General features: G+C 54.9%; 2 protein-coding genes across 2 annotated transcripts in view; both read left to right on the forward strand.

The window, feature by feature from the left end:
- The first annotated feature begins 395 nt into the window (after positions 1-395).
- Ppp1r1b (protein phosphatase 1 regulatory inhibitor subunit 1B) lies at positions 396-11,319 on the forward strand. The gene is made up of 7 exons (XM_004655475.2): positions 396-646; positions 2,053-2,113; positions 2,413-2,435; positions 2,761-2,836; positions 7,492-7,686; positions 10,325-10,447; positions 10,532-11,319. Exons 1-7 carry the CDS (start codon positions 566-568, stop codon positions 10,549-10,551), a joined length of 579 nt encoding a protein of 192 aa, XP_004655532.1. The 5' UTR covers positions 396-565; the 3' UTR covers positions 10,552-11,319.
- Positions 11,320-12,274: 955 nt separating this feature from the next.
- The window catches only part of Stard3 (StAR related lipid transfer domain containing 3), a 30,805-nt gene continuing 25,823 nt past the window's right edge, over positions 12,275-17,256 (forward strand). Inside the window, exon 1 of the mRNA XM_045159760.1 lies at positions 12,275-12,359. The gene's annotated coding sequence lies outside the window, so the exon portion shown is untranslated. The remainder of the gene's footprint in view (positions 12,360-17,256) is intronic.

Consider the following 17,256-nt stretch of genomic DNA (forward strand, 5'->3'; position numbering starts at 1 on the left):
TCTTCTCCCCGCCCAGGCTCGCCCTCCGCACCCTCCTCCCAGCCCCGGGGAGAACATGGTCCTCGATGCTCATTGGCCGCTTTCCGCTAAGCCCTCCCTCCGAGCGCAAGGGGGCCAGTCCCAGGCGGAGGGGACGGGCCGGGACCCCTGGACTGGGACCCAGGGGGTGAATCCAGCTGAGACCAGAGGCCGGGAGAGGAGACAGGCGGAGAGGAAGGGGTGCGGAGGCCGGTGGAGGGGCGCCGTGGAGAGCGCCGGGCCGGAGCGCGGAGAGCCGCGCGCCAGCCGGGGCAGCGCGCGAGCCAAGGCGCGTGGGGACCGTGGCGGTGAGCGTCCGGCGGCGCCGCGCGGAGGGCGAACCCGGGCTGGGGGGCGCCGAGCCCGGCGCTGCAGGCGAACCCGGAGACCGAGACTTCCCGGAGCTCGCGCGCCTCCCCTCGTGGGGCGCAGCGATCTTCTCCTCGCGGGACCTGCCCCGGGCCCCGCCGCGCGCGCCTCTCTCTGACAGCGCAGGGCAGCCGAGCCAGGACCAGATTCCCCAGACCCCCGGAGCCTGCAGCCAGCCATGGACCCCAAGGACCGCAAGAAGATCCAGTTCTCGGTGCCCGCGCCCCCCAGCCAGCTCGACCCCCGCCAGGTGGAGATGGTAAGGGGACCGCGCGCGCCCCGCTCCCGCTGCGTCCCAGGCACGCATCGTGCCCCAGCGCCGCCTGGCTGGGACCCGGGGTGGGAAGGAGGAGGGTCGGGGACTCCGCCTGCGTCGCGGGCGCCGCGAAGTTGGCTGGAGACTCCTGGAACTTTTTCCCGGGCTTCCGCGCTCATCCGGGACGGCAGAATTCTGGCAGTCAGCATCTAGGGGGCATCTGGCTCCTGGTACTGTCCTTTCGACCGGGCACAGTTGTCCCTCCCGCTTCCCCTTCCCAAGGCCTTTCCTGGTGCCAGCCCCGGAGCCAACTAGAATACTTCACACACTGACTCTGTCACACTGCTCAGGAGTCTGAGCCTGCAGGCCGTCAGTCCCACCTTGCAGACCTGGTCCTGGGACTCCCAAACCACCTTCTGGCTACTTTCTGCTATTAGGTCCCGGAACCCAGATCCCCCAAGGATGCGGTCAGTCACCCCTTCGTGGGGGCTGGGAGGCTCTCAGAGCTGTGAGGAGGGGGAGTCTTTACACCCCACAACCAGCAGTAACACTTGTTGCTGGGCAGCAACTGGCTCCCAACAAGACAGTGAGATGGGTCCCCATCATTTTGGGGAACCCCGATGGGTTAAGCAGAAGTCTGTGCCTTAAGTAGCTTTTAGCAGGGGGGAGGTGACCGCTTCAGCTTAAGTCACCCGGTTCTCTGTGTTTCCCTGGAGCCCAAAGGGGACCTAATTAACTGACAGTTGGTCTCATTGCCGAGCCGGGGACGGGCAAGCAGGGCAGCGTTTTGTTTTTCACGGGAACTGGGTGGAATTCTACAGCCTGAGCAAGACTATTTAGAGCCCACACTCTGACTCCAGAGACGCCACCAGATCCCTGGTCCTCTGGGGCTCAGGCCTACACCCGAGCCGCCACAGAAGGTTGGAGGTACCTGTGCTGCATGCCCAGTCTCGCTGCAACTGCACCCCACTTATCTTCCAGCCCATGAGTTGCCCTTAGGTGGGCAGGCCCATGTAGGTGCCATGGCCCGTGGGTAGCAGGAGCAGCGGGCAGACTGTGAGGCCCAGCTTCACAAGGTCTCCAGAAACTGGGAAGTGGCAGGGCCTCATCGGGAGTAAACTGAAAGGCACCCTGGCCACACGCAGCAGTGGGGAGTCAGGGGAGGGTGTTAGTTACTAGGCCTTTGAACTCAGCTGTGTGGCCTGGCTGGCTGAACCTCTCTGAACCTTGGAATTTTCATTCGTGTGAAGTGAAGGGATTAGGTGAGCTATGGAGTTCCTTTCAGCTGTGAAGGTCTTTGATTCAAAGGCTCCCTGGGGACTCCAAAGCCCTGCTCCCCAGCTGCCAGGAGCTGGTGGTGGGGCGGACCTCAGGTGTCTGTCCTGCCATCCCTTCCTCCGTCTCTTTAGATCCGGCGCCGGAGACCAACCCCGGCTATGTTGTTCCGGCTCTCAGAGCATTCCTCGCCAGGTAGGGCCTGTTCCCTGTCTTCCCACCCCCACGCTCCCCCCAGCCCTGGTGGTTCTTCTGAAGTCTCATGAACCACAGGCACACAGGCTAGAGAAACTGGGGAGTGGATAAAGCCTGGAAGCCCAACTCTGCCCTTTATTTACTTGCATGTCACCTGCGGGCACCAAGAAGGAAGGGCACGCTTCTGCTGCTCCCTGAGATTGAGGCTTTGGGGGAAGTAACCTGATTCTCTGTCTTCCTCCCCCCTCCCTTCCTTGCCCGCCGTGGGGTGTTCCTGCGTTCGTGGTGACCTCCCGCAGAGGAGGAACCCTCCGCACACCAGGTGAGGTTCCTGAGGCAGCTGGAAGGAGACTCCGCTGGGCACTTTGGAGTGGGGTGACCTGGGCGCGCCAGCCTGCGAGCCAACTACCAACCCAGGCCGTGGCCACAAGACACATTTGCATATCAATCACACCTCCTCTGTGAGAGCCTGGTTCCTGGTGTCTGCTCTCTCTGGCTGGAATATGGGCCCCCTGGGCTGAGGGTCTTGCCCTGAGCCAGGCCTTGTCTTAAGGGGCCTTCTCCAAGCAACTGTCCGTTGCCCCAGTGGAGGGAGGGGAAGGGTAGGGACTAGTGGGGAGCCCCTTTGACCTGCCTCTTCCCTGCAGAGAGCCTCAGGAGAAGGACACCACCTCAAGTCGAAGAGACCCAACCCCTGTGCCTACACTCCCCCCTCCCTGAAAGGTACGGCTTCCACCCTGCAGTTCCTGGAGCCCCGTGGCTGGGCTGATGTGGGGGAGTTCGGAGAAATGTCAGCTAGTGTCAGCGGGAGGAATTAACCCTGCATCACAGCTAAACTTGGAGACCTGTTCTTTCTTAGGCTGGCTTTGTAAAAAAAAAAAAAAAAAAAAAGGCGCTCAGAGGTAGGACAAGGGCAGCTGAGGCCTTAAAAGCAGATTGTGGCTGGGCGTGGTGGTGCATTCCTTTAACCCCAGCACTCCTGGAGGCAGAGGTAGGTGAGTTTCCCCCCCCCTGAGACTGCAGAGCGAATTCCAGGTCAGCCTGGACCAGTGACCCTATCTTGAAAAACAAACAGACAAAAAATGGATCGTGGGCCTGGGTATACTGGCTCAGGCCTTCCATCGCAGCACAGCACGTGGGAGGCAGAGGTAGCAGGATCGCTGTGAGTTCGAGACCAGCCTGAGACTCCATAGTGAATTCCAGGTCTGCCTGGGCTGGAGTGAGACCCTACCCCGAAAAACTGAAATAAGTAAAACAAAATAAAAAATGCCATTCCCGTAGTACATGCTACTGAGCACCCAGAGTGTGCAAAAGAGAAGGAGGGAGACTTTCAGGCTCGGGGTACAGCTCAGTGGTGGAGCCCTTGCTCACCATGCGTGAGGCCCTGGATTCCATCCTCAGTACAGCCATCAATAACCACCCAACAATTTTACTCCCTGGCCTCCAAGGGTCAGCGAGGTTTGCTTAGGCCTGGGCTTAAAGGATCACAGAATCCATAGGCTAGCAAGGCAGCCGACAGGCAGGAGGTAAACCAGGGGGCTTTAGGGCCAGCTGGAGACTTGGTTTCTGGCAGGGAACTGTGGGAGATACACCTGAAGGAGCAGCAGGTGCAGAGATCAGGGTGTGCCAGGGCCTCTTCCTAAGTAGATGCCAGATGTCTGTGACCCCCACCTGGGGCCCCTCCTGCCTCCTCAGGCCCCCGGGCCCTTGGAGAGAAAAAGAGAGGGAGGGAGAGAGGAAGGAAGACAGCCAGAGTGTGCTGAGAGCTGCCTCAGGTGGGTGGGTTTAAAAACATTCCCAGTCCCAGCCAAGGTCAACAGGTACACCTGTCAACCGCCTGCCAAGGTTGGGAACAGAGTGGGAGAGGCCGGGAGGAGAGGGAAAGGGCAGGGTGCCTTCCAGGACAGGAAAATGACAGGATCAGAAGGGCAGCAAGGGACAATGTGGAAGGACCCCCCCCCCCCACACACATCTGTAGGGACTTGTGGAAAGGCCCAAAGTATGCATGAGGATAAGTGGCATCTTTTCAGAAGGAATGTAAGAAATCTCTCTAAGGGGTCGGGGGTGTGGCTTTGTTAGTAGAGAGCTTGCCTGGTATGCAGGAAGCCTTGCCTGTCATCCTAGCATTTGTGATGTGGAGGCAGGAGGATCAGGAGTTCAAGGTCGTCATCACCTACACATTGAGTTAGAGGCCAGCCTGGGGTACATGTGTGGTAGCCCACTCCTGTATTCCCAGCATTTAGGAGATTGAGGCAGGAAGGGATTGCCGTGAGTTCCACGTCAGCCTGGACTAGAGTGAGATTCTGCTTCAAAAAAGGAAGAAAAGGAAAAATTACTCTGGGGGCCGGGCGTGGTGGCACATGCCTTTAATCCCAGCACTCGGGAGACAGAGGTAGGAGGATCACCATGAGTTCGAGGTTACCCTGAGTCTACATAGTGAATTCCAGGACAGCCTGGGCTACCTTACCTTGAAAAACCAAGGGAAAAAAGAAATCTGTATCTGCTGCATTCCCACTCTAGGTTGGGTGGACTTGAGCAGGGAGAACTGTTTCCTGGGGGCAGAGTACTGGAGAGGGAAGAGAGAGAGGGCCTCTGGCACAGGCTAAGCACCGCACTGCCCTGAGCTGCGCCCCTAGCCGGGCCTTCCTTGACTGTGAGCCCCGGGGAACGGGGCTGAGGGGCCCCCCGTGAGGTGGGAAGACTAGGGCCAAGGCACTTCCTGTTGTACCCTGCAGTGGCCAAAGAAAATATGTGTTCTCTCTTAGAGAATTCTAAGTGGGAATTGGCAGGGACCAAGAAAGGAGTGTGGCTAAGGAGGGTGGGCAGTCTGGGGAACATGGTGAGGTTCTGATAACTTAAAAGAGGAAAGTTAGAGGTCGGGCCTGGTGGTGCATGGGAGCTTGAGGTAGGAGTATCACCAAAAGTTCAAGTTCAAGGTCAGCCTAGGCTAGAGTGAGACCCTGTCTCAAAAAAAAAAAAAATAAAAAAAAAATAACAGCTTGAGGCCCCCCGGACATGGGGAAACTAGAGAATAAGACAGCGTGGGAGGGAAAGGGCAGACCCCAGAAGGCTCAGCTAGGCACGAGGGAGGCGCCCTGAGGCACACAAGAGCTCACAGACACCAGCATGGTGTCGCGCATGCCTGTTGTCATTGTGGCCCATGAACTAACTCTGCTGCCCCGACGACGGAGAAAAAGGGAAGCTGCCCTCGGCCGCCACCTCTTCTCCCATAGCTTTAGGGGCCCTTTTTGTACCCAGAGGGCTCTATTTGGTTTGCCCCTCTCTGGGCCAGAGAAAGTGCTTGGCAGGATCAGGGGGGACGCTGTAGGGGAGAGTGGACAGCACTGCCTTGGACACGGCGGGGAAAAGGGGGTGCTTCTAGACTCGAGCTCGCTCACTTGGCTCAGGGTGAAACCTGCTGGGCCCTCAAGGCCAGGGAAGGGCAATTTATTGCGATTTTATTGCCTGGGTAGCTTGCCCAGGGCTAGCGGGAGGTGCTGGCCAGGGAGCTAGGTCAGGGTGGGGCAGTGGGCACACACAATGAGCTCTCTGTGCCTGTCCCTGAGTTGGCAGGAGCACATGGCCCTGTTCACTTTACCAGAGGTTTCCAGCTTGGATCTAACCCCCAAGGCTGCTAAGGGGAGGAGCCACCGGTAGACCTATGAGCAGCAAGGCCCTTTAAGGCTGGGACCTCAGACCTAAGGGCTGTGAATTTAGTGACCCACCCAGTCTAAAATCCCACTAGCTCTTGGCCCCTCTGCCTGTACTACCCCAGGCTTTTTTTTTTTTTTTTAAGCAGGGGCTCCCTCCCACATGGCCTTAAACTTGCCTACCTCAGCCTAGGATTAAAGGTGTGCACCACCATGCCCAGTGTGCTACCCGTCTTTTTTTAATATATAAAGTATTTTTAGGGGCTGGATAAATGGCTTAGTGGTTAAGGCACTTGCCTGCAAAACCAAAGAACTTAGGTTCAATTCCCCAGGACCCATGGAACCCATATGCACAAGGTGGCACATGCATCTGGAGCTCATTTGCAGTATCTAAAGCCCTGGTATACCCATTCGTGTCTCTCTCCTCTCCTTTCTCTCTCTCTCTCCTCTCTCTCTCTCTCTCTCTCTTTTAAGTATTGTCTCTGGTCCAGGCTGACCTGGAATTCACTATGTAGTCTCAGGCTGGCTTTGAACTCATGGCAATCCTCCTACCTCTGCCTCCCAAGTGCAGGGATTAAATGCATGCACCACCATGCCTGACTGTTCAGTCTCTCTTTATCTGCCCCTCTCCCCCCCCTTCTCTCAAACAAATAAAATATAAATAATTTTGAAAAATATTTTTATTTGCAAGCAGAGAGAGAGAGAGCACATGGGGACATCAGGGCCTCTCACTACTGCAAATGAACCCTGGACACTTTTGCCACTTTGTGCATGTGGCTTTACGTGGGCTTGGGAAATTGAATGCAGGCGGCCAGGCTCTGCGGGCAAGCACTTTTAACCTTTGAGCCATCTCCCCAGACCCGCTACCCAAGTCCTTACTCAGTATCCCTTCAACTCATACCACTCCCCAGAACCCTCAGCCGTCACCCCCTTTTTCCCAACCCCCTAGTTCCTTTTCCATCTTTGGGAAACTTCTCTCCAGCCGCCCACACTGTTCCCTTCCTAGGCTGCACTGAGCAGGGCTCGGTGATGGTACTGGTGGTTGGTTGGTCGGGGGGGGGGGGCGCTGATACTGCTTTCTAGGTCACTGCAGAGGAAGGCAGGAGCTTGGGGATATGGGTCAAGATTGTGGGGGGGCCCCTGTCTGAGCAGACTTCACCGGCTACAGTGTGCTGTGACTTCAGGCTCAGGATTGTTCCTGTACTTGGGGCATGGGGCATGCTGTGTAGATTGACATCTAAGTCTGGGCAGTATGGTGGTGGGGGGCACAGATTGAGGGGGGCAGGAGCAGGATGAGCACCGTGACAGGAGTAAATCTTCCAGCCTCTGCCCGTGGGCCTGGTGCCTTCTGTCTGGGGTTGATGCTGGTGGGCACTCTCCAGGATTGGGCATTTGGCTATGTCAGCTCGCTGGTCAGGGAATGTTAAGCCGCTTGCTGCTGCACCTGCCTGGTCTTGCCCAGCCTGGCGTCCTACGGCGTGGAAGCTGCCTGGTGCCAGTCTCTGGGGGAGGACAGCATCTTGGAATCGCTTAAGCAGCAACATAATCAAATCTACCCTCTGCTTCTCCCGCCTTGGTCGCACACCCCAGTGGAGTGACCTGTAACAGCCTTTGGCCTGTGACCTTAGGTCCCACAGGGAATTACTTCTGCCCTAGACCCGCAGAGAGGGGCTCCGAGCTGCTCTCGCGGCTCAGCTAACTCTTCCCTTCCTGGCTTTCCTCTACCAGCTGTGCAGCAGCGCATTGCTGAGTCCCACCTGCAGACCATCAGCAACCTGGGTTCGGAAGAGGAGGATGAGCTGGGGGAGCTGCGGGAACTGGGGTACCCAAGAGAGGAGGACGAGGATGAGGAGGATGAGGACGAAGAGGATGAAGAAGAGGAAGACAGCCAGGCTGAAATCCTGAAGGGCAGCAGGGGGATTGGTAAGCTGAAGCCACTGGGATGTGTGGGTCCCTCCACCATGGGTTAAGTGTCTGTGGCTCTTCCTTAAGTAGCCTGGTTTGCCCCTCCCTGGACAGCATCTCCCATTGCAGTGACCCCAAGGCCACCTCCATGCCCACACTCACAGGGTGCCTCGTGCTTGGACCTGCCTGAGACCTGGCTTCCCTCAGCATTGGCTTACTGCTTCAAGATCATCTCTTCCCTAAGGATTAAGGCAAGGGGGCTGGAGATATACCTTAGATATACCTTAGAAGTTAAGGCGCTTGCCTGCAAAGCCAGAGGACCCAGGTTCGATTCCCCAGGACCCATGTAAGCCAGATACACAAGGTGGTACATACTTCTGGAGTTCGTTTGCAGTGGCTGAAGACCCTGGTGCGCCCATTCTCTATCTGTCCCCTCCCCCCAAATAAATAATATAAACCAAAAACAAAGAAGGCAAGGCCACTGAAGGTTTAGGTTAGACCCATGACAGTGAGCTGTGAGGTGATCAAGGATTAAGGAGAGAATCTAACATTCCCTTCAGCTGGATTTCTGAATCCAGGATGTACTGTCTGGTGAGATGCAGGGCGTAGCTGACTGGCCCTCTCCAGAACTCTTCCTTTTCCCTTCCTACGATGAGGTGGGAGTGTGCCCTCTAGTGTCCAGATGGAGAATCGAGCTTCTAAGAACTAACCTAATCCTTGATACCTCCAACCTCAACTGCCTGGGGAAAGATTTCAGAGTCAGAGATCTGGGGTCCATAAAACCCCACAGAAGGTCCCAACATCCAGAAAACTAGGCAGAAAGGTCTTATCCCCTCTCATAACTGTTTCTTCCATCCTAGCCATGGAAGGCTGTGCTACATCTATTCCCTCTGGTGCACCCCGAGGTAGGGTCTCGCTCTAGCTCAGTCTGACCCGGAATTCACTATGTAGTCTCAGGGTGGCCTCGAACTCACAGCGATCCTCCTCCCTCCCGAGTGCTGGGATTAAAGGTGTGCGCCACCATGCTCGGCTTCAATGTTTTGGTCTCATGATTTATGGGAATACTAAGCAGTCCTCTGCTTGAGGTTGTCACCCTTTGTGCCCAGGCAAGATGGCTTGGGCCACCTGTCTGCATCTCTGGAGGTGGGGACTGACTGTAAGGGTTGAGTCTGTCCCAGGTACCACCCAGACTAACAGAACAGGCAGAAAACTGGTGATAGCTGTTCCCTCAGGACAAGGAGAGCACCGCGTCACATGACTAGACTGCCAAGGAGCAGCATTAACTCTTAGCACTGCCCAGTGGCTCCCGAGTGCCAGTATTCTCTTTGTGCATGTGTGTTTGTATGTGTGTACATGTGTGGTGTGTATGCATGGACATGGAGAGAGAAAGAAAGAGATTGGGTACAGTAGGGCATCTTGCACAGCAGATGAACTCCAGATGCATGAACCACTTTGTGTGCCTGTTTTGACATGGGTGCTGGGAAATAGAACCTGAGATGGCAGGCTTTGCAAACAAGTGCTTTTTTTTTATTTTGGATTTTCGAGGTAGGGTCTCACTGTAGCCCAGGCTGACCTGGAATTCACTATGGAGTCTCAGGGTGGCCTTGAACTCATGGCGATCCTTCTACCTCTGCCTCCCGAGTGCTGGGATTAAAGGTATGTGCCACCACGCCCGGGTTGCAAACAAGTGCTTTAACCACTGCTGCTGCTGAGCCATCACCCCAAACCCATGTGTGCATGTGTGTGAGAGCCTGTGTGTGCACATGCATGTGCGTGTGTGTGTTAGCCAGAGTTTGGTAACCAGATACCTTCTTCAGCCAGTCTTCACTTTATTCTTTGAGACAGGGTATCTTACCTAACCTAGAGCTCACTGTTTTGAAATAGACTAGCCAGCTGGTGAACCCCAGAGATTCCCTATCTCTGCCTCCCCAGTGATGAGATTACAGGCATGTGTCACACACCAGGCATTTTCCATGAGCATTGGGAATCTGAACTCAGGCCTCCATGCTTGCATGGGCAGGCGTGTAACCCAGTAAGCCATCTCTCCAGCCACCTAGTTTGTTTTATGAGACAGGGTCTCACTCTGCAGCCTGGATTGACCTGGGACTCAAAGTGATCCTCCTGCCTCAGTGATCCTCCTGAACACTGGCATTATAGGCATGAGCCACCACACCTGGCTTCCCAGCAGTTGTTATCTAAGGCAAACCACAGTGGTCCTGTTATGTAATATCTCCTTCAGAAAGGTGTCTGTGAACCTAAGTCACATGGCCAAAACACTCAGTCCAGAGCTCTGCCCACTATACTAAGATGTCTCAGAAAGCTTGGCTTCAGGGCTGGAGAGATGGCTTAGCGGTTAAGCGCTTGCCTGTGAAGCCTAAGGACCCCGGTTCGAGGCTCGGTTCCCCAGGTCCCACGTTAGCCAGATGCACAAGGGGGCGCACGCGTCTGGAGTTCGTTTGCAGAGGCTGGAAGCCCTGGCGCGCCCATTCTCTCTCTCTCCCTATATCTGTCTTTCTCTCTGTGTCTGTCGCTCTCAAATAAATAAATAAAAAATTAAAAAAAAAAAAGAAAGCTTGGCTTCAAGCCATCAGATATCACTTGTGTTCTGGAATACCAGATGGTCACTCCATCTGCATTTGTATGTCCTCTTTTCCAGGTGGGCAGAAGCTAACCTGTGGCCAGGGTCTGGAGGGCCCCTGGGAGCGCCCACCCCCTTTGGATGAGCCCCAGAGGGATGGAAACTCTGAGGATCCAGCTGAAGACACAGCAGCACTAAGCAGTAAGGCTTGGAATGTGCAGTTGGGAGGTGGGTGAGAACCTCTGCGCCTCTCTGGGCCCTGAGTACTGTCTATTTGCCTTGCAGAACCTGGGGAGGATCCCTAGCACCCTGGTCCCTTGAGCCTGGCACATAAGCCCCCAAGCCTGCATCTCCCAGGAGGAAGTAGAGGGACCATCACTGTTCCTCACCCACTTTGTCCCCACCCTACGTTGAACCCTTCCCTTCACCTGCTAAGGCTGCAGCTTCTGACCTCGAGAAGACTAAGGCTGGTCTGTGTTTGCTTTGGCTGATGCCCAGAGTCCCCAATGCCTTTCTTGCCAGTCCTTCTTCCATTCCACTTAGTGGGGAGGGAGGGAGGGGTTGAAACAGCTCACATTGGAGAAGCCAGAAACAAAGACGCACCCTTCATGATTCTACTCCCTAGAGCCTTTTCCCTGGGCACAGGAGACCCACAGGGCAGGACCCTATGATTTGGAGAAAGGAGGTACTGAAAGCCTGCAAGTGCCCTGAGATCTCCATCCCCTCTTGCGTGGGGGACTCCAAGTCACCACCCCTCTCTCTGGCTTCTACAAGGGCCCAAGCCTGAGGCATCCTTCTCCAACATTTTGGATGGCTTCTCCTATATGACCTCACACATACCCTATCTTCCGCTCCTGTTGGGTGCCTGGAAGTTGGATTGGTAGAGGCTGCTTGTTGCGTTTTGTTTGTGCTTTGATGCCACGAATGCTACTTAGTGTATGTCCTTACAGTGGGACAGAGTGGGGCAGGGGGAGCCAGGTTCTCCTTGTCCTCCGGCTGCTCTCCCCCTTCCCCTTCTTCCCTGACTCCAAGGCTTGAACCCCTCCGGAGCTGTAATAAATCTTTGTACGTAATGGTGCTGTGACTCTTCTTTCAGGGAAGTGGGGATAAAAGAAAGTAACAGGTGTCCGGATGTGGAAGGTGGTGGTTTTCCAAGGGTCAGAGTGTTGGTCCCTAGCATGCAGTCCTTTATAGGAGCCTTTCCTGCAGAGAACAGGTTGGGGACACTTAGCACCACAGATGTTCCTGCTCCTGGGAAGGATGGCTGAAAGCGGAGGTGGGATTGAGGGAGACCAAATCCTCTTACTTATTTTTATTTTTTTTTTAAGATTTTTATTTATTTATTTGAGAGTGAGGGAGAGAGAAAGAGAGCAAGAGAGAGAATGGGCACTTCAGGGCTTACTGCAAACGAACTCCCGACGCGTGCGCCCCCTTGTGCATCTGGCTAACGTGGGTCCTGGGGAATGGAGCCTCGAACCGGGGTCCTTAGGCTTCATAGGCAAGCGCTTAACTGCTACGCCATCTCTCCAGCCCCTAAATCCTTTTAGAGGAACTGTGGGATGGGCCTGGTGGTGCATGCCTACATAATCACAGCACTTGGAAGGCTGAGGCAGGAGGATCCTGGATCTGAGGCCAGCCTGAAACCGGGGGGGGGAAAATATTTTTATTTGTTTGAGAGAGAGAGAGAGAGAACGGACATACCAGGACCCCGAACCACTGCAAATAAAAGTCCAAATGCATGCGCCCCCTTGTGCAGCTGCCTTTATGCGGGTCCTGGGGAATCGAACCTGGGACCTCTTTCGCTTTCCAGCAAGGGACCTGTTTGCACAGCTCGCCCCTCGGGCCGTCCCCTGCCTTTCACAACGGCCGGCCCAAGGAGGACGACGAGGCCGGACTTCTCCCGCTTTCTCGCCGGCTCTCACACCCGGACCTCAGCGGCCGCCGCACTTCCGGCAGGGCGGGGGGCGGGGCGGCGGCGGGCGGGCCCAGCGGCGGAAGTGGCGCCGCCGGGGGCGGGGGGGGGGTCTCCTTCCGCTCGGAGCCGCCGCCTGCGCCGGGGGAGCGCGATTGCGGCCGGCGCCGGAAGAGCGGGATCCGCGCGGAGATGGAGCAGGTGGGTCCTGCCGCGGCCGCCGCGACCGGGGTGGTGGGACGAGGGCCGTCTCTGACCGGAGGACCCCGCCGCCCGGGCCCGTGTCCGTCTTTGGTTCGGTCCGGTCGTCCCCACGCCCCCCGAGCTCCGGGTTCCGCCCCCTTCCTCTCCGCCTCGCTGCTCCCTCTTAGGGCTTGGGGCGGGGAGGGGGTCCCTGCGCTCTTCCCCCCTCCCCCCCGGCGTCCACTTTCGCCCTGGAAGGGCGTCCGAGGTCGCTTTCCAAATTGTTCCCTTTTAGGCATAAGAGGACAAGCAAGGGATCTGTCTCTGGGTGTTGAAGGGGCAGGGGCTGTGTGAGGAGAGGGGTCAGCGCCTGCGAGTGAATAAGGAACTCCTTACCCCCCCCCCACGCACATTTATTACTTTCCGATAACTTCACTGTCGTCTGCTGTTTCCCCAACTTCCTTTGGAAATAGCTATGAATAACTTCCTTTTGATAGCACAAGCGCCCTTTAAAAGTATCTGGAGGTTCAGGAGACCATTGGCGCTCATTCCTAACTGGCTTGCCCCCCCCCACCCCCGGCTTGCCCCCATCTCCTGGTTTTCCACTCTGGCCCATCGGAAGAACCGCTTCACATGCCCTGTTCTCGTCCCCCCCCCCCCCACCTTGGGTACCCTGATTCCCGATGGTCTTTAGCTTCACAACTGACAAATGCCTAGATCCAAGTTGCTGGCCAGCAGTAGCCTGAGGTACACTTCCACTTCAGATGGAGCCCCCAGGTTCCAAACCTGAGCGGATCCCCCCCCCCCCATTTGTCCTTTCTCTGATAGCCTGTCCTAGCAAGAAACAGGAAATTACCTCCAACTCTCCTCCCTCGGTTCCCACATGGAAGAGGTGACCCACCACAGCTAACTTCTGAACTTCCTCCGCCACCAGCAGCTTCCAGTCATAACTGTCTGCAACTCTAGCCCTTGGCAAACGTTCAGAACGCAAATCTGATAGTATCACTTCCTTTTGTTGGCTTCCCATGACCTGGGGAAAAGGCTGAATCTCTACCACGATTGTCACACCTTTCTTTGTGTGATCTTGTGGTCAGCACCGTGGTACTGCAGTGGGCCCTTTGTTCACACCTTGTTTTTTGTGTCTTCACTTTGCGTGCGCCAGCCCCTTTGCCGTCCCTTCCGTGCTGGGTTTCCTTTTACCTGTCCATGCTCCATCTCTAAAGCAGCTCCCTCCATCCCCCAAGGCTGAATGCCCCCTCTGTCTCCTGAGCTTATAGATTTCTGCATCGGACTGCCTGGGTTCTGATACTGTTTTGTGACCTTGAAGAATCAGTGCCTCATATTTCTTATTTGGAAAATGTAGATACAATAATGTGTCTACCTCATAGAGTCTTGCCGCTATTAAGTAAAATAGAGTATATATAGCGCTTAAAACAGCCCAGCATGGGAGTGCCCAATAAATAAATGTTACTTGTTATGACTCCCCCCTCCACCCCAAGGTACGGTCCCACTCTAGCCCAGGCTGGCCTTGAATTCACAGTGAACCTCCTACCTCAGCCTCTCAAGTGCTAGGATTAAAGGTGTGCACCACCATACCTGGCTTAGTTGTTATATGAGTTGTTTTCTTTTTCAAGATAGGGTCTCGCGCTAGCCCAGGCTGACCTGGAGTATACTCTGTAGTTTCAGGCTGGCTTCAAACTCCCAGCAATCCTCCTACCTTGACCTCCTGAGTGCTGGGACTAAAGGCATGTGCCACATGTCTGGCTGTTGTTACTGCTTTTATAAGAACATTCTGTTTCACTGGTTATGATTATTTATTTGGAAGGCGAGAGAGAGAAAAAAAAAAAAGAGCGAGCATGCCAGGGTGTCTAGCCACTGCAAATGAACTCCAGATGCATGTACCACTTTGTACATATAGCTTTATATGGATACTGGGGAATCAAACCCTGAGTCGTTAGGCTTTGCAGGCAAGCGCCTTAACCACTGGACCATCTCTTCAGACCTGGTTATGACTTTTTTTTTTTTCCAAGGTAGTGTCTCACTCTGGAATACATTATGTAGTCTCAGGGTGGCCTCAAACTCACGGCAATCCTCCTACCTCTGCCTCCCAAGTGCTGGGATTAAAGGCATGTGCCACTACGCCCAGCCTGGTTATGATTTTTTAATTTCATAAGCTGCTTGAGGACAGGTGATGTGGCTTACCTCTCAGTTTGTCCCGGGACCCTGAAGCTTGACTCTTTATCAATAAATAAATAAAATTCTGGAACAGAGGACATTGGGGACAATCTGGATTCAAGGGTGAGAAAGATCCAGACTTCTGGGTTCAATCCCCAGCACTGAACAAAAAGAAAAAGGAGTGGAGAGTGGCTGGGGATGCAGCTCAGTGTAGAACAGTTGCCTAGCATGTAAGTAGATCCTCTGTATTGGGAGGAAAAATAAAGATCCAGACCTAATTCAGTGTGCTCAGGAAGATGAACTTAGAAATGTTATGTGGGGCTGGGCATGGTGGCGCACACCTTTAATCCCACAACTCAGGAGGCAGAGGTAGGAGGATCGCTGAGAGTTCGAGGCCACCTTGAGACTACATAGTGAATTCCAGGTCAGTCTGAGCTAGAGTGAGACCCTACCTCCAGAAACCAAAAAAAAAAAAAAAAAAAAGAAAAGAAAAGAAAAGAAAGGTTACATGGTAAACGTTAATTTCAGAGAAATGTACATGGAGCTCTGGGAACCTGAGGGAAAGGAAGGCTACTTGCCACTTCCCAGATAGGCTGAGGTCCTTAAAGCAGGAGGATCGGTTTACCTGAGGGAATTAGAGGCTCAGGGAAGCTGGGTTCTTCTCTGTGGAGTGATTCTTTTCCCCAGCTGGCCATGAGGAAATACCTCCCTACTCCCCCAGCTTGGGAGCAAGACAGGACTATAACCTATGGAGGTCTGGAGTACTGGTGTTTGGGGCCAGGTCCGTAGGGTGTGGCACTGTGCATGTTTTTAGTGTCTGGACCTTTGTTGCTGCTCTTTTGCCACCTGAGATGCCCTGTCTGCACCTGGGAGATGTGGATTCTTCCGCCCAGGATCAGGTGGCCTCTCCTCCCTGTGGCCGCCCTGACCTCCTGTGGGCGACATTATTCCCTGAAAGTGCTCGTCCCGGTCCACACCGTGGATTTCTCAGTCAGTGTTCCTCACCAGACTGGGGACCCTCTGATGGACTAAGTGGGGTTCTGTGGGCCCAGGACCCCGCTGGTGTAAGCAGATGGTGGGCTCAGCCCCTGTGTGCTGTTGTGAGCTGGGCTATCACATACTTAGGCTCTGTTGGACACTACGGTGTAGCTGAGACCAAAAATCCTGTGTTTGGTGGCTCATGCTTCTTGCATTCACGCTGAAGCTTGTTGCCTCCCCCGTTTTACAGATGAGGATCTGACCCTTATAGGAGGTAAGTTCAAGGTCACTCAGTAAAGATTTCAAGACCTAACTTTCGGTTCATAGCTGTTGCCCAGAAACCACCTCTGTCACAGCCTCCAAGGGAACACGAGTGGGATGGCGAGACAAGGAAAACATGGCATCTGATGAGTTGTATGTCCCTCCGAACTTTGGCAGGGAAGAAGCTAGTGTGGGCTTTTGTCTCTTGGGTCAGGGATTGCGTGGGAGGGGCCCATGCAGATGGAACCTTTCCTGGAGGGGGCTGAGAGGTCTTCAGAAACAGCTGGCCCTTTCCAGACTGATGTCCTCAGCCCCACGCTGTACATCACTAAGGAGTGGGGATGGGGACCTGACCCGGCGGCCACTGAGCAGGCCAGGGGTCACAGAGTTAACAGTTCAGGGCGTCCTGGAGTTCATCCAGCGTGGATGGATCTGATCCTCATAGTCAGGCCCTCCAGTTACTGGAAATCCCCCTGTGGGGAGGAGTGGGTGGCTCGGAGGCTGGCTTCTGTGTTGCCCCGAAGGAAAGGAGAAGCCTCGCCTCCTTCGACTGCTGGGTTGCTTGTCATTGTCACTATGGCCTCCTCTCCCTACACTTCCACTTCCCCAGGGAACTTCCCAAGCCCTCTGGGTGTGCCGTTAGGGACGGGTAGGCTACTTGTCCCCAGTCTGAGGGCAGAGGCCACTGAATGCTCTATTACAGGGGAACTCAAAATGGACCAGCCCTGGTCAGGCCCCTGAGGTCAGCGCCCTCCTCCTATGCAGCAGGCTGCGTGGACCTCTGTTTTTTTTTTTTGTTGTTTGTTTTTTGTTCTTTTAAGGTAGGGTCTCTCTCTAGCCCAGGCTGACCTGGAATTCGCTATGTAGTCTCAGGGTGGCCTTGAACTCATGGCTGTCCTCCTACCTCTGCCTCCAAGTGCTGGGATTAAAGGCGTGCGCCACCATGCTGGCCCCATTTTTTCCTTTAAAGATTTTGTTTATTATTTAAGAGAGAGAGAGAGAGAGAAAGAAGGAGGAGGAGGAGGAGAGGGAGGGAGGGAGGGAGGGAGGGGCAGGTAGATAGGAAGGGAAGAGAGAGAATGGGTGCAGTAGGACCTCCAGCCATTGCAAGGGAACTCTGGACACATGTGCCACCTTGTGCAGCTGGTTTACGTGGGTACTGGGGAATTGAACCTGGGTCCTTTGTCTTTGCTGACAAGTACCTTAACCACTGAGTCATCTCTCTAGCCCCCCCCCCCCCTTTTTTTGACCCTTGGCTTTGGTAGAGCACTCCACGCTGTACCTGAGGGGAGTAGGAGAGGTAGCTACCATTAATAAGCACAGGTACCACACAGGTGGAATGTCTAGTCCTTGTAAGCAGTGTGAAGGAGGCACTCTTTTATCCTGTTTTACAGACAAGGAGAGCCTCTGGGATTTGGTCAAGGCATACAGCTTAAAAAGGAATGCTTTAGGCTTTTGACTCCAGGTCCAGTGCTGACCCCAGACCTGCTCCCTGTCCCCT

This window comes from Jaculus jaculus, chromosome 9 (assembly GCF_020740685.1).
Source record: "Jaculus jaculus isolate mJacJac1 chromosome 9, mJacJac1.mat.Y.cur, whole genome shotgun sequence".
NCBI lineage: Eukaryota > Metazoa > Chordata > Mammalia > Rodentia > Dipodidae > Jaculus > Jaculus jaculus.